Source organism: Mobula hypostoma, chromosome 26, assembly GCF_963921235.1.
Source record: "Mobula hypostoma chromosome 26, sMobHyp1.1, whole genome shotgun sequence".
In the NCBI taxonomy this organism is placed as follows: Eukaryota; Metazoa; Chordata; class Chondrichthyes; order Myliobatiformes; family Myliobatidae; genus Mobula; species Mobula hypostoma.
In genome coordinates, this window is record NC_086122.1 from 8371498 (window position 1) to 8388036 (window position 16539).

Consider the following 16539-nt stretch of genomic DNA (forward strand, 5'->3'; position numbering starts at 1 on the left):
CAGTGCTGTGTCCCCCCTGCACTCCCCTCCCTCGGGGCCATTCAGCACCTCGAGCTTGCTCTGCTATTCATTAATATCACAGCTGATCTTCAACCTTAGTTCCACATTCCAACAGCTTAATTTCCAGGAATATCTCCATCCCTGTTTTGAATGAACTCTGTTTTAACTGAGCCTGCACGGCTACCAAGAGTAGAGAAATCTGAAGGTTCACTACCCCCGAATGAAGAAACTTCTTATCTTGGTCCTAAATGATCTCCCCTCATTCCTTCTGCATCACTTCCTAAGACAGGACGTGCCTGTGATGGGGGAGTCTACTGAAGGTTCGCCAGCTGGATCCCTGGGAAGGGGGAAAAGGGGGGGGGGTGTTGTCCTTTGAGGAGAGATGAAGTAGACAGGTCCTGCATCCTCCTGACAGTGTGAAGTGTTCTCATACACTGTGAAAGCTTTAGAGACAGTGCAGAGGAGATTTGCAAGGATGCTGGCTGGTTTGAAGTGAATGAGGATAGTTAGAGTGAGCTGAGGATTTTCTCTTTGAAGAGAAAGAGGGTGAGAGGTGACTTAATAGAGGTGTACAAGAAGATTAGAGGCAAAGAGCCAGAGACGTTTTCCCAGAATGTAAATGGCTAATACGAGGCAGCATAAAATTAAGGTAATGGGGGTGAATTTCAGATATGTCTTTTAAAACACAGAGAGCACTGCATGTTTAGAATGTACTGCCAGGAGTGGTGGTGGAGGCAGATATAGTTGAGATATTTAAGAGTCTCTTAGATAGGCACATGGGTGACAGAAAAACAGAGGTCTATGTGGGAGGGAAGGGTTAGATTGATCTTGGAATAAGCTAAACGACAGCCACAACGTTGTGGGTCAAAGGGCCTGTGTGGTACTGGTTTATTTCCTATGTTTGACAACCTGACAGTGTGGCTGCTGATGTTTTATCTGGCTTGATTCTGGAGTCACATTCAGGACAGAGGTGAGAACAAATTACCTCACCAAGAAATTAGTGAATCTTTGGAATTCTTTACCCCAAATGGACATGGAGGCTCAGTCATCATGAATGGATGAAGTGGAGCTATGGCTATAGGGTTAGCACAGGAAAATAAACGAAGGTAAAGATCAACAATGATCTTACCAAATGCTGGAGTGGGAACAAGTGGCTGAATGGTGTGCCTCTGCCTCTATTTCTTACCTGCATGTTCTCAGGGTTTTTTAAAGTCTGCCCAATAAAGTCTGATTAAGCTGTAGTCATTCTTATAGGAAAGGCAGCAACAAAGCTGGTTTGAAATCTATTGAAAAGGACAAGCTGAGAGAGAGTGGATGTGGAGAGGACGTTTCCTATAATGGGTAAGTCTAGGACCAGAGGGCATAGCCTCAGACTAGGACATGCCCTTAGAACAGGTGAGGAGGAATTTCTGTAGTCAGAGCATGATGAATCTGTGGAATTCATTGCCACAGACGGCTCTGAAGGCCAAGTCATTAGGTATATTTAAAGTGGAGATTGATAAGTTCTTAATTAGCAAGGCTTCAAAGGATGTGAGGGAGAAGGCAGGAGAATGGGATTGAGAGGAATAATAAATCAGCCATGTTGGAATGGCAGAGCAGACTCATATGCCGGGTGGCCTAATTCTGCTCCTAAATCTTATAGCCACAGGTGCTGCCGTGCTGAATGAATACACCATTGGTGTCACTGACTTTGTCAAAAACATTGTAGACTGAGAGTGTCCCCACAAAATCATTCAGCATCTTCCCCAACCAGAAGCTCTGGATGAACCATGAGATCCGCAATCTGCTGAGAGCCAGATCAGACAAATTCAAGTTTGGTCATCAAGAAAGTTACAAGAGGTCCAGGTATGATCTCTGGAAAGCCATCTCATGGGCAAAGTGGCAACGCCGAACTAAACTTCAATCAATGAAGAATGCTCGACAGTTGTGGCAGGGCTTGAATATTATCACCCCTTATAAAGTTAAGTCAAGCAACATAAGCAGCAACAGAGTTTGCCTTCCAGATGAGCTCAATGCTTTCTATACTTGTTTGACTGTAAAAACGTGGGAGGTACCATCACAATCTCCCACAGCCCCCCGATGATCCTGTGATTTCAGCCTCTGAGGCCAATGTGCGGGTAGCTTCCAGGAAGGTGAACCCTCAAACAGCATCCAGCCCAGACAGGGTACCTGGACAAGTACTAAAGACCTGTGCTAATCAACTGGCTGGAGTGCTCACTGAGATCTTTAACTTTTCACTTTGGCAATCTGAGGTACCCACCTGCTTCAAGCAAGCTTTAATTATACCAGTGCCCAAGAAGAACGTGATAACCTGCCTCTATGATTATTGCCCAGTAGCACTTACATCCACAGTGATGAAGTGTTTTGAGAGGTTAGTGATGAAACATATCAACTCATGCCTGAGAAACGACTTGGATCCACTCCAGTTTGCCTACCAGAGCAACAGGCCCATAGCAGATGCCGTCTCATTTGCTCTTCACTCAACCCTGGAACATCTGGACAGTAAAGATGCATAAATCAGGGTGCTCTTTATAGACTACAGCTAAACATTCAATACTATTATCTCCTCAAAACGAATAAATAAGCTTCAAGACCTGAGCCTCAATATCTCCTTGTGCAATTGGATCCTTGATTTCTTCACTTACAGACCCCAGTCAGTTCAAATTGGCAACTACATCTCCTCCACGATCTCCATCAGCACAGGTGCACCATAAGGCTTTACTCACCCCCCACTCCCCCCCACTCTACACACCTTACACTTATGACTGTGGCTAAGCACAGCTCCAATGCCATATTCAAGATTGCTGACGGCACCACTGTTGTGTATTGAATCAAAGGTGGTGATGAATCAGCATATAGGAGGGGGATGGAAAATCTGGCTGAGTGGTGTCGTAACAGCAACCTCACTCAATGTCAGCAAGACCAAGGAGCTGACTATTGACCAAGGGGGGGGGGGGAAGCCAGAGGTCCATGTGCCAGTCCTCATTGGAGGTTCAGAGTTGGAGAGGGTCAGCAATTTTAAATTCCTCAGTGTAATTATTTCAGAGGAATTTCCTGGGCCCAGCACACAAGTGCAATTATGAAGAAAGCATGGCAGTGCCTCTATGTCCTTAGGAGTTTGTGGAGATTCGGCATGACAATTAAAACTTTGAGAAACTTATGTGCAGTGGAGAGTATGTTGAAGCACTAGTGCCCTTGCATGGAAAATCCTGTATAAGGTAGTGAACATGGCACATTCCATCCCAGGTAAAGCCTTCCCCATCACTGAGCACATCTACACGAGGTGTTGTCATAGGAAAGCAGCATCCATCATCGGGAACCCTCATCACCCACAGCATGCTGTTTTTTCACTGCTGCCATTAAGGACAAGATACAGGAGCCTGAGGACTTGCACCACCAGGGTCAAGAACAATTATTACACCTCAACCATCAGGCTCTTGAACCAAAGGGGATAACTTTATTTGCCCCATCTTTGAAATGTTCTCACAACCTATGGACTCTCTTTCAAGGATTCTTCATCTCACGTTCTCAATATTTTATTGCTTCTTTCTTTCTTTCTCCCTTTTTTTCTTTCTTTCAATAGTTTGTTGTCTTTCGCACACTGGTTGAAAGCCCAGCTGGTTCATCTTTCATTGATTCTAATGGTTATTATTCGATTATGGATTTATTGAGTATGCCTGCAAGAAAACAAATCTCAGGGTTGTATATGGTGACATATATGTACTTCGATAATAAATTTACTTTGAACTTTTGAACTTTGCTTGGAGAATCTCTACTTGTGCCGTTGTATGAGGGTCAGGATGGTAAGAGATTTCATAACTTTGTACATTAACCAGAGAGATAGTAGGTGAGAATCACAACACTGCAGATGCTGGAAACATTCAGCATCAGCAGAGAGTTCAATTGAGTTAATGGTTCTGGTCAAATATCAACTTTGTTTCTCTTTCCACGGATGCAGGCTGACCCAGCATCTGTTTCCAGCATTTAATATTTTAATTTTACATTAGACCCATCTGAGGGACTCCATCTGCAACAGTCCCACGCTTCCACATCACTGCTGGCCTGGATTTTGTATTCAGTTCCCACAAGCAGTCAGATCAGTGGAGCAACGGTTGGCAAGTATTAATAGATCTGCTCTTTAGGCACTTATAATGGGGACTTCCGACAGTGTTTGCTTTACAACCCCAGCAATTGTTTGCTTTAAAGCCCCAATCACTTGTTTGCAGAAGTGGGGTAAGTTTTGAAGAAGTAGATGGAGATGACTTTGACTAAGTGTTTACACACCTGTTTCCTGTGCTGCAGGATCACAATGTGTCATACAACATTATATCAAAGTGATTGGAACACTTGTAACAATTTGCTCTGCTTTATGGTGATCCCCAATATGCAGAGACAGAGAAAAAAACAAACCGCGCGAACAATAAAAGGGTTATAAAGTTTCAAAGGTTCATCTTAATATTAGAGAATGTATGCAGTATGTAACCTGAAATTCTTACTGTTCACAAAAGTAAACAAATAGCATTCAGAAGAAGTGAGTCTAGAGGCATGAAGTGAGTATGTAGACATGAAGTGAGCATATAGGCATGAAGTGAGCATATAGACATGAAGTGAGCGTATAGACACGAAGTGAGTATAGAGGCATGAAGTGAGTATAGTCATAGTCATAGTCATACTTTATTGATCCCGGGGGAAATTGGTTTTCATTACAGTTGCACCATAAATAATAAATAGTAATAGAAATAGTAATAGTAATACTACTATTAGTAAATAGTAATAGTCATGGAAATAATAACTAGTAATAGAATAGTAACAGAAAGATAGTAATAAATAAATAGTAATATGTGAATTATGCCAGTAAATTATGAAATAAGTCCAGGACCAGCCCATTGGCTTCACTTATAGAGACACGAAGTGAGTATACAGGCATGAAGTGAGTATACAGGCATGAAGTGAGTATAGAGACACGAAGTGAGTATACAGGCATGAAGTGAGTATACAGGCATGAAGTGAGTATACAGGCATGAAGTGAGTATATAGGCATGAAGTGAGTATACAGGCATGAAGTGAGTATATAGGCATGAAGTGAGTATACAGGCATGAAGTGAGTATACAGGCATGAAGTGAGTATACAGGCATGAAGTGAGTATACAGGCATGAAGTGAGTATATAGGCATGAAGTGAGTATACAGGCATGAAGTGAGTATACAGGCATGAAGTGAGTATACAGGCATGAAGTGAGTATAGAGACATGAAGTGAGTATACAGGCATGAAGTGAGTATACAGGCATGAAGTGAGTATATAGGCATGAAGTGAGTATACAGGCACGAAGTGAGTATAGAGACATGAAGTGAGTATACAGGCATGAAGTGAGTATACAGACATGAAGTGAGTATACAGGCATGAAGTGAGTATACAGGCATGAAGTAAGTATATAGGCACAAAGTGAGTATATAGGCACGAAGTGAGTATACAGGCATGAAGTGAGTATATAGGCATGAAGTGAGTATACAGGCATGAAGTGAGTATATAGGCACGAAGTGAGTATACAGGCATGAAGTGAGTATACAGGCATGAAGTGAGTATATAGGCACGAAGTGAGTATACAGGCATGAAGTGAGTATATAGGCACGAAGTGAGTATACAGGCATGAAGTGAGTATACAGGCATGAAGTGAGTATACAGGCATGAAGTGAGTATATAGGCATGAAGTGAGTATACAGGCACGAAGTGAGTATAGAGACATGAAGTGAGTATACAGGCATGAAGTGAGTATACAGACATGAAGTGAGTATACAGGCATGAAGTGAGTATACAGGCATGAAGTGAGTATATAGGCACGAAGTGAGTATATAGGCACGAAGTGAGTATACAGGCATGAAGTGAGTATATAGGCATGAAGTGAGTATACAGGCATGAAGTGAGTATATAGGCACGAAGTGAGTATACAGGCACGAAGTGAGTATACAGGCATGAAGTGAGTATATAGGCACGAAGTGAGTATACAGGCATGAAGTGAGTATATAGGCACGAAGTGAGTATACAGGCACGAAGTGAGTATATAGACATGAAGTGAGTATACAGGCATGAAGTGAGTATACAGGCATGAAGTGAGTATATAGGCACGAAGTGAGTATACAGGCACGAAGTGAGTATACAGGCACGAAGTGAGTATACAGGCACGAAGTGAGTATACAGGCATGAAGTGAGTATATAGGCACGAAGTGAGTATACAGGCATGAAGTGAGTATATAGGCACGAAGTGAGTATACAGGCACGAAGTGAGTATATAGGCACGAAGTGAGTATATAGACATGAAGTGAGTATACAGGCATGAAGTCCACAGCAGCTGGAGCAGGCCAAAGCCACAGCCTCAGTTCAGTGCAGAGCTGAGTGAATATCACTGAGTAGCAAGCAGAACTGGCCCGATCCTTGCCTCTTGTCCTGATATTCTGCCTTTTCAATCCAACTGGCCCGGTGTCTGAGCTGTCCAAACATTGGGTTGTTCCTCGCACCAGGACTTGGGCCCTGCTGCTTTGATTTGCTCTGGGCCTGGATCTCGCCGCCATGTTTCAGCCCCTACCTGACCTTTCCAAATCGGTCTGGTGCTCAGATTGATGAAACCTCTCTCTTTTTTTAGGTGGACAGGCTTCGAACCTGCCTCTCCTCCACTTCGACTTTGCCCTGCTCCGTTCGCCCCGACTTTGCTTTGATTTTGTCTCACACCCTCATGCTTTGACCCTTGACTCAGCCTCACCACCACTGGCTTTGACCCCCAACTCAGCCTAGCCTTTGCTCGTCACTCCATTGTTTGCGGAGATCGTTTACCATAAATTTTACAAGAAAAAGTTGTTGTTAGTAATTTAGTTGTATTATTTGTTTTGTTTGCTGCCAGTAAGTCATCACTGGGCTTCACCAGTGCCACCTTATGCTGGAAGTACTGATTGAAAGCCATGCATTACATTCCTTTATACTTATGGCATGCTGATCAAGAGCACTAGGTCTCACTGCATGGAAAACAGATCTGTAACATGGTGCTACACTGGACAAATTCACATCGATCTGGAATGTTGTCCTAGCATGTTTCAGGTGGCTCTAGACATTCTGCGAGTTAAATCACAACAGTGTACTACTGTATAGTACACTGATCTGGAAAAAATCTGTTACAATGTATTATATCACACTGATCAGGAATAATGTATTACACAGTGTGGTAACATGACCCCTCACTGATGATCACATTTCTCAGAGCACTGTGTTACACTGATTTAAACCTTATCACACTCCACAGTCACTCTGATCTGCATTCCCTGGTATATTGTGTCAAACTGGAGCTTTTTTGCCGCACTGTACTCTACTCTGATCCAAAACATTACATATTTCTGGAATTTGATGGGGAATGCTGGGTACAGAACACTTATCACAGTGATACGAGAAGTTGTGTAACGAATGGTCCGAACAGGGTATTGCCATCTCACTCACAGTTCAGCAACAATGATGAGTGTTTCACTGCAGGTCACATAGTGACCCTACAGCACCACCAGTAGACCTTCTGCCTCCCAGCTCCAGTGCCTGGGGTTTGATCTTGAACTCTGGTATTGTCCATGTGCTTCCACATCCCAAATGTTTGCTGCTTGGGAGGTTCACTGGCCATTGTAAATTGATTCTAGTGTGTGCAAGGGGCTAGTAGGTGATTGATGGGAGTGTGGGGAGAATAAAATGGGATAAATATAGGATTGGAGTAGATGGGTGCTTATGCTGAGCACATACTCCATGGGTCGAGAGCCTGTTTCCAAGCTGTATGCCTCTACAACTCCATATTCTATGATACTTGGATCTCTGAGACTTGCTGTACGATGTTCCACTGAACTGGAGCATCTGGCTCATTGTTTATCTTAAGACGGAGCAATTTGCCACTAATGTAGAAAATTGTCAGAAACACAAGAGATTACAGATGCTGGAATCTAGAGCAATAGACAATCGCCTGGATGGAGGAACTCAGTGAGTCAAACAGCAACTTGACACACTGAGGAATGAAAGGAACTGTTGACATTTTGGGTTGAGACCTGGAATCAGGACTGGCAGGAAAGGCTGCAATACATAACTAATGCACACAAACCTGATTCAGTTGACTCAGGTTGAATTTGAACAATGAATAATGCATTGATTAAAACTATGTTCTAGTACATCACTCAATAGTATTCTGATTTGCAACATTGTTTCAAGCTATTTTGGAACATTTTGCCTGCACTATTTCACAATGATATGGAGCAGTGTTTCAATATACCGATTTAAAAATTGCAACATTGTATCATTCTGATTTGGAACACTGAGGTTTCTATGTTATCACTCACTTGGAATATCGTTTCTCAATTTAATGGTAGCATAGTGGTTAGCACATCGCTTTACTGCGCCAGCGCACTGGGTTCAATTCCTGCTCATGCCTGTAAGGAGTTTGTACGCTCTGCCTGTGAATGCGTGGGTTTCCTCCGGGTACTCCGGTTTCCTTCCACATTCCAAAGATGTACCAGCTGGAAGTTTAGTTGGTCATTGTAAATTATCCTGTAATTAGGCAAGGATTAAATCAGGGGATTGCTGGGTGGCACGTCCCAGGGTGCTGGAAGGACCTTTTCTGTGCTGTACCTCAATGAACAAGGCTGGCCAGTGGTGTAGAGGCATTCGGACTGGACTTCGAGGCGAGCGGTCCAGGGTTTCCACCTGGTCGGTTTATTGCACGCTTTTCATCTGTGCTGGGTTGAGCGTCGAGCTAGCCACTCGGCCTTATAAAAACAAATGCCAAAGAAACGGCAAAGATGCCACCCGATGTGCGGACAGGAACAACAATCTCAATGAACAAACAAACAAACAAATAAATACATTTCAATTGGGTTCATCTTCCAGATGGAGCTCCCAATCAGTACCTGTCTGAGATGTGTCCTATTCTAGTCACATTGATCAGAGACAATATGCTGCACTGTCACACCGACCTGGAACACATTTTTTGTTAGCACACCAAAACAAAACAGGAACATTTTGATCCACTGTAAGATCTCATTATAATCTAGAAAACTGCATGATCCATTGATTATTTTTTGTTATTCTCACAGGTTCTTTGTAATAATGGCAAGTCAGTTTTTTTTGCATTTCACCAATTTCCATTTAGGAGGTCATAATGAATGTTTTTCTTGAATCTAGTTCAAAGTAATTTTATCATCAAAGTACTTATAGTGTATGTCACCATATACTACCCTGGGATTCATTCACAGTAGAACAAATAAATACAATAGAATTGATGAAAAACTACACACAAAAAAAAGCCTGACAACCAGTGTAAAAAAGAAGACAACCTTGTGCAAATTCATGTCACAACATCTTCCAAAGTTCTTTTTGTATGTGTATTCCAGGATATTGAGATTGAAAAAGTAGACAAATATATATATTTTTTAAATCAAGCAGCATGTGGCAAAGGAGAACTTGATGGTCTTATTCCTGTGGGTCTTTGGTGAGTTGCTGAGATGTGTCTTCTGAATGGAACAGACTGAAGCCAGGGTGATAAGGTGTGGAGGCAATGAGTATTAATGGGCGTGGATTGGTAACAGCCAACCTGGCTACTTTGTCTTCAATGATATTGAGAGCCGATGGGTTAAATTATTCCAGTTATGGTGGTACTCCAGCACACTCCTGACCTTGTGGTTGATGGAAAAGCTGTGGGACTCAGAAGTGAATTGCTGTATAAAGAACACCCAATCTTTGACCTGCCTTTGTGTGACTATTACAGTTAGATTGCTGATCTGCGGTGGGGAATTCAGCAATGAGAGTGCTAGGTAAAGTTGGGAGAGGTGGGTTTAGTTAGACTTTCTCTTAGTGAAGTTGGACATTGCTTGGCCGTCATGTGGCAAAAACATGAAAGGACATCTTGTCAGTTTGGCTGGACTGCTGCGCAAGTCTCACTGCCCATGAGCATTGAGCACTATATTTTCAAATGGACGTGAATGTTACGCCATCATCACTATGATGAAAGTACATGGCATTATAGTTTACAGACATCTGGAATAGTACGGGATGCTGCCACATTATCCTAATCTGGAGCATTATGTCTTACTATATGTTGAATTGACATACAGGAAATATATGGAGCTGAACCTGAGGTGGGTGGAAGGAATAAAAACAGAAAACATCAGAAATACTCAATAGGTGAGGCAGAAACAGAGTTAATGTTACAGAGCAATGGCCAATCAGAAAGGGAGCAATGAGAAAATAGGTGTGCTTTGAACTGTGGAGTGGGACGGGTGAACAAATGAAATGTCTATAATAAGGTGGAGAACAAGAGTATTGTTTACTTGGGTCCCTGGAGATGGGACAGGAGGAGGTAAAAGGAGAGGTGTTGCTTCTCCTGATTGGATTGAGAAAGTACCTTGAGAAGGGAATTGGTTGGTAGAGATGCAACAACAAATCAGGAATTCTCAAAGGGAACAGCCCCTCAGAATTTTGAGAGGGAAAGAGAAGGGAATCAGTGTAAAGAGGTGGAAATTACGCAGGATGATCCACCAAACATGATGAGGTGGAAAGTGAGGATGAGAGTCCCACCCTTGCTGTGGCTGGGAGGAAAGCAGGTGTGAGCAGAAGGGTGGGGAGAAAAGAGGAGAGCCTTGTGCTATGGTAGAGGGGAAGACGGACATAAGGAAAAAGTAAGACATCTCAGGGACACTGGACATATTTGTCATCAGAAAGATATGAAGGAGACAGAGAAATGGAGAGAGTAGAATGGCATCCTTCCAGTAAGCGAGGTAGGAGAAAGGTCAGGTAGGTAGGTCAGGGAGTCCAAGGATGTAAATGCATCGATTGTTGGATATCCAGGAAGGGAAGGGGAAGTTCAAAGATGGACAATGCCTATATGAGAGCAGGGCAGATATTGGCAACAAAAATAATGGAATTATTGATTTCCATGCAAGTATAGCAATACAGTTATGAATGGATAAAGTTGCATGATTTTTTTAATTAATTGTTTGATGTTGTCATGTGTACTGAGATATAGTGAAAATCTTTTTTTTTGGTGCGCTATCCATACAAATCATTCCACACATTGAGGTAGTACAAAGGGAAAAGGATAACCAAACACTGAATGATATAGATACAGAAAAACTGCGGTCTAGGTATGCAAGTAAAGTACAAAGGCAATTACATAGAAAAGAGGAGGCTGGAGTGGGACTGTAATATAGACTTTTCTAAGGATGGTGCAAGTAAGTTTCCATAGCTGTTCATTTGATTTGGAGACGGTAAGAAGAGTTAAAGGAAATGTCATTTAAGAACAACTAACAAAGACCAGTGGTGAAGGAATTAAAGGTATTTATTTGGGCCTAACAGATCTCATGTAATGATGCAATGGGATTGAGGTCTTTGGCCCTGAACAATGATGACAATATAGAAATGACTATGCTGCATGGGGATTTCCCCCTAATTTCCACTGAAACAAATTTACAAGAACGTCTTCATGTTGCACTTGGTGAACTGATGTCAGGTACGACACTTTCTGCAATTCAGACTTTTGTCAATGTTTGGATTAAGGCTGCAAAGAGGCCTGGAGCTGGGTGGTGGTGGTGACATCCAAACCGAGTGAAAGGGAGACTGTTGGTGAGTGTTCCATGACTGGGGCTGTTCTGACAGGATGGGAACTGGTTGGAATGCTTTTGTCCTGCTGTTGTCAGGAAAAGTTTGACACAAGGTTAGTTCCCGGGATGGTGGGACTGTCATATGTTGAACGATTGGAGCGTCTGGGCTTGTATACACTGGAATTTAGAAGGATGCGAGGGGATCTGATTGAAACATATAAGATTATTAAGGGATTGGACATGCTGGAGGCAGGAAGCATGCTCCTGTTGATGGGTGAGTCCAGAACCAGAGGCCACAGTTTAAGAATAAGGAGTAGGCCATTTAGAACGGAGTTGAGGAAAAACTTTTTCACCCAGAGAGTGGTGGATATGTGGAATGCTCTGCCCCAGAAGGCAGTGGAGGCCAAGTCTCTGGATGCTTTCAAGAAAGAGATGGATAGAGCTCTTAAAGATAGTGGAATCAAAGGTTATGGGGATAAGGCAGGAATGGGATACTGATTGTGGATGATCAGCCATGATCACAGTGAATGGCGGTGCTGGCTCGAAGGGCTGAATGGCCTACTCCTGCACCTATTGTCTATTATCATCAGGTATACATTTCTCCTGGAGAAACTAGACTAGGCAGCAGAGTGGTGCAGCTGGTAGAACAACTGCCTTACGGCTCCAGTTACCTGGCTTCAATCCTGACCTCCAGTGTGGTGTTTGTGCATTCTCTGTATAACATCATGAGTTCCCTCCCGGACTCTGGTCACCCCCAGCATCTTAAAGACATGGGGATTTGTAAGTTAATTGGCTGCTGTGTATTGTCCCTATTTTGCAGCTGAGTGGCAGAATCTGGGGAGAATAAAATGTAACATTGGTGGAAATGGGAGTTTGATGGTTGGTGGGATCTCAGTGGAAAGAAGCGTCTGTTCCTACAATAATGATGCAGGGTTATTGTTAACCCCAACCCACCATTGCCTGGGGGCCTTTGCTGTATGCAGCACTCTCAGCAGCGATCACCCACAAGGGTGGGGACATCAGAAGGACACTGGGGTGGATTGTTCACAGCATGTCAGACAGACTGAACATAGCTAGGTCCAGATTGTTTCCTTTCCCTGTTTGTTTGTTTGTTCATTATGTGCCATGACATATGATGTGGGTGATCATGGTCTTTCCATGACCATGATTGTTCTTGGCAATTTTTTTCTATAGAAATCGTTTGCCATCGTCTTCTTCCGGGCAGTGTCTTTACAAGACAGGTGATCCCAGCCATTATCAATATTCTTCAGAGACTGTCTGCCAGTTATCAGTGGTCACATACCCAGGATTTATGGGTATGCACCTGCTGCTTATATGACCATCCACCACCTGCTCCCATGGCTCCATGTGACCCTGATCGGGGAGCTAAGCAGGTGCTACACCTTGTCCAAGAGTAACCTGCAGGCTAGTGGAGGGAAGGAGTGCCTTATACCTCCTTTGGAGAGACGTATCTCTACTCCGTCATCCTGTTAGTCATCTAAACAAGGTAAAACAGCATAACTTTGATCTGATCATCTTCTATGGTGAACCTTTATGACAGCATCTGCCCAAATTAGTGACAATCTAAAAATTCTCTCACAAGCTATATAATTTTGAGTAGAGATTATCATTGATTAATGAATTAGTAACAATAATTATTTTTAAAGGAAAAAATGAGTTCTGCTGCTTATTTACGTGCATTCATTGCTTTATTATTCATGAAAGTATAACAGAGATAGATTGAAATAAATAAAGCATCTTTGAAATCCTGCTAAAACCATTAATAGTAATTTTTAAAAAAGACAATAGGAAAATAACATAATATCTAAATAGTAATATAATTGTAACCATTTACTATCTCACTGCCTTCAGGCTGTAACAAAATCATTCACTGCTTCATTTGGCAGTAAAGATAATCATCATGAATATTTTTATTAGGGGTGGTGTTTAAAGAACGTAAGGGCGGCACCGCATGTGCCTGCAAAATTTTTGCGTGTGCCACCTTGGGCACATGTGCCATAGGTTCACCACCCCTGTACAGGAGACTTGGGCCTGTCAATGACCAGTGCTCACAGGCTGCAATCGTTGACTCTGTTCCCTCTGCATGGATGCAGATCCTAAATGTAAACCGCATTTCCTGCCTTATCACTGTCTCCACGGTTTGACAGGTACACCGTCAGGATGCAATACATTGACTCGGGACGGTGTGCTTTTATGGGTAATTTACCCTCGAGCGCGGTACTACTCTCGGCCCGAAACGTTGGCTGTACTTTTTTCATAGCCGCTGCCTGGCCCGCTGAGTTTCTCTAGCAAGTTGTGCGTGGTGATTTGATTTCCAGCATCTGCAGGTTTTCTCTTGTTTGTGACTCACCAGCTGTCACACTGGGGAAGAGCCTCGCCATGCAACACTCTTGAGCTACGCTCACACAAAAATATCAAATGCTGGGAGAGATAAAAATCAGCTGATCTGTTTAAAGGGAAACGGTCAGCATTTCGGAGACGCGAGACTGCAGATGCTGGAATCTGGAACAACAAACTGCGAGAGGAACTCCGCGAGTCGAGCAGCATCTGTGGGGCAGGAGAATTGCCAACGCTTCGGATCGAGACCCTCGATCCGTTCAGATGCCGTGTGACCGACTTCTTCCTGCAGTTTGCTTTTCTCAAAATAGGTCAACGCGTCGAATTTTCTTCATTTTATGTTTTAATTTCAGATTTCACTGTATATCAAATCAAACCATATCGGGGCATGTAACACATTCGATCACATCGACGCATATCTTTACAAACAGACGCCGATAACATATATCTGTAAATTACCGATTAACTAAAATTATCATCAACGAACGTGGACTAACTAGTAAACAATTCCCGCTTGATTTCCATAGATATTTCTAGATTAGCAGGTGCGGCGTCGTCTAATGAAGAGCTGATCAGGAAAGAAGACAGCGAAAACTTCGGGGGATGTGGGATAATCGTGTCATCAGGATGGAGAAGTTATGGCTGGGACTAGAGCGAAAGGGAGCCGGGAGCGCGCAGAGTGCAGCCGCGTTGTTCTCTGCAGTCTGTAGACTCAACAAGTTTACCTTCCCTGCGGCTCTTTGTAACACGTCGCACGGGCAGATTGCGAGCAAAGGGAGGAGGGCAGCGGAGAGCTGGGTCGTGAGTGCGCCACCAGGGAGCCTGCACCAACGCAGATAACCACGAGGGAAGCGGGAGGAGATAGGAATTTGCCTTGTGCAGGAATTCAGCCCGGCTGCGTCACTGTTTCATTCGGCTCTGGAGCTGGGCAAGAATTAAAGAGCACGGCGGCGTGCTCCTTTATTCCACCAGCGGACAAGTTTATTTTCCTGCTTGAAGGAGCCGCGGCGGTCTGAGAGGGAGGAGGGGGTAGGCGAGCGAGGAGCTGGTTGGGCTGCGGAATCTTTTGTCATCCCAGTTTTTTTTTGCCTGGCGGGGGGCGGGGTGTGGGAAGAACTGGAGCCCGTGGACCGTCGGTGCCAGCGCCGGAACGAGCGAAGAACCCCTTGTGGTTCGCTTTTTTTTAATCCGGGAGATTGAAGGGGGTTAGGCATGAGCCCGGGAGCGGGAGGATCGCGGACGGTGTGAACGCCAGCCGGTCGGCACGACATGGAGAGCCAACAAGTCCCGTCGCAGTGTAAGTTCGGCTTCAGCCTGGGGCGACCCGGGTCAACGCGATGGGATCCGTGCTCGGCGCCGCTCCACTCGGGGGTTCTGACCGGGAGCTGGCGACCGAGGGGGTTATCCGGTGGTGGAAAGACTGGGATGGGCTGACTTTACCTTGCATCTTCCCCCCCTTCTCTCCTTTCCCCCTTTCTTCACTCTCCTCTTTCCCCTTCATTTCCCCCTCCGCCGATGGACGTGCATACTGTGGAAATTACTACAGTTAGGGAGCGAGTCTACCCGACGATCCCTGTGTACGGGAAAGGATAGGAATGCGGCTGGAAGATTGACCACTTCCATTGCCCAGTCGCCTGTCCCTATCCCTGTTCCGTTCCGTTACGGCCTCGGCCGCTGCCCCGCCCTCTCGCCTCGTTAAACTTTCTCGGTCATTGCATCGGAATTCAGCGGGCGTTCATTCAGAGTGAGGCAGCAGCCCCTACCCGCACGGCCTGGTGGAGTGAAGGGGAGGGCAGTTAATCCCCGGTCTCGCCACAATGAGAGGCCGATGTGGCGTTGCGAGGCCACAGCCCGGAGCCCTCCTGGGTCACAGCTGCCGGCCAGACACCGCCGTGACCACGTAAAACGTATCTAGAACTCCCAGCGCCGAGGATGTAAGCGCTCTCCCGGACCCCGTGCCTCTCGATGAAAGCCTCCCTGCACGTGTAAGAGCAGCCGGGCATTGATCCCCTCAGAACCCCGGGGCGCAAACCTATCAACCACCCCTCCTCTCCTCACCCTCTCCACGGCCTTTATTATTGTCACCACACCCTGCTCTTTACCCCGCCGACCCCATTCTCAGGATCTCCAACCCCACTAACCCTCTGACCTCTTCGTCGTTCTTCTCCGCAGTCCCCAGCCTTTCTCCCCATCTGTTTCTTCCTCCTCATCTTCCTCTCTCTGTTACCTCTATTCTCTTGCCCCTATCCCCCCTTTCTCTTCTTGCCCATAGACCCCTCCCCTGTCGTTTTCACCTCCCCTCTGTTCCGTTTTGTCTCTGTTTCTTCTTCCCTCCCCCCCTTCTCTTAGTGGTTAGGCTCTTCTTCTCCTCTCCCCCCCCCAAAAAAAACAATTCTTCCCTCCTCACTCTCCCTGCTCGGACTTCCTTTTGCTTTTCAGACTCCTCACTCCTGGTATCCGTAATGGAAATGCCTTTGTTACTCTGGGTGTGGGGTGTGGGGTGTGGTGGGACAAGGACATTTAACAAGTTTCTATAAACCTTGTTTTACTGTATTGTTACATGCACAGTGTGAG

At 44.7% G+C, this 16539-nt stretch overlaps 1 protein-coding gene across 3 annotated transcripts in view; it reads left to right on the forward strand.

The window, feature by feature from the left end:
• map7d1a (MAP7 domain containing 1a) overlaps window positions 1-16539 on the forward strand; it is a 262633-nt gene that overhangs the window by 84657 nt on the left and 161437 nt on the right. Inside the window, exon 1 of one of the 3 annotated variants that reach the window (XM_063033952.1) lies at window positions 14762-15262. The exons of the other annotated variants lie outside the window; for them this stretch is intronic. Within the exon in view, the coding sequence (XP_062890022.1) occupies window positions 15235-15262 (28 nt within the window). The 5' untranslated portion in view covers window positions 14762-15234. Of the gene's footprint in view, window positions 1-14761; window positions 15263-16539 lie in introns of those variants that run through there. 3 annotated transcript variants of the gene reach the window in all.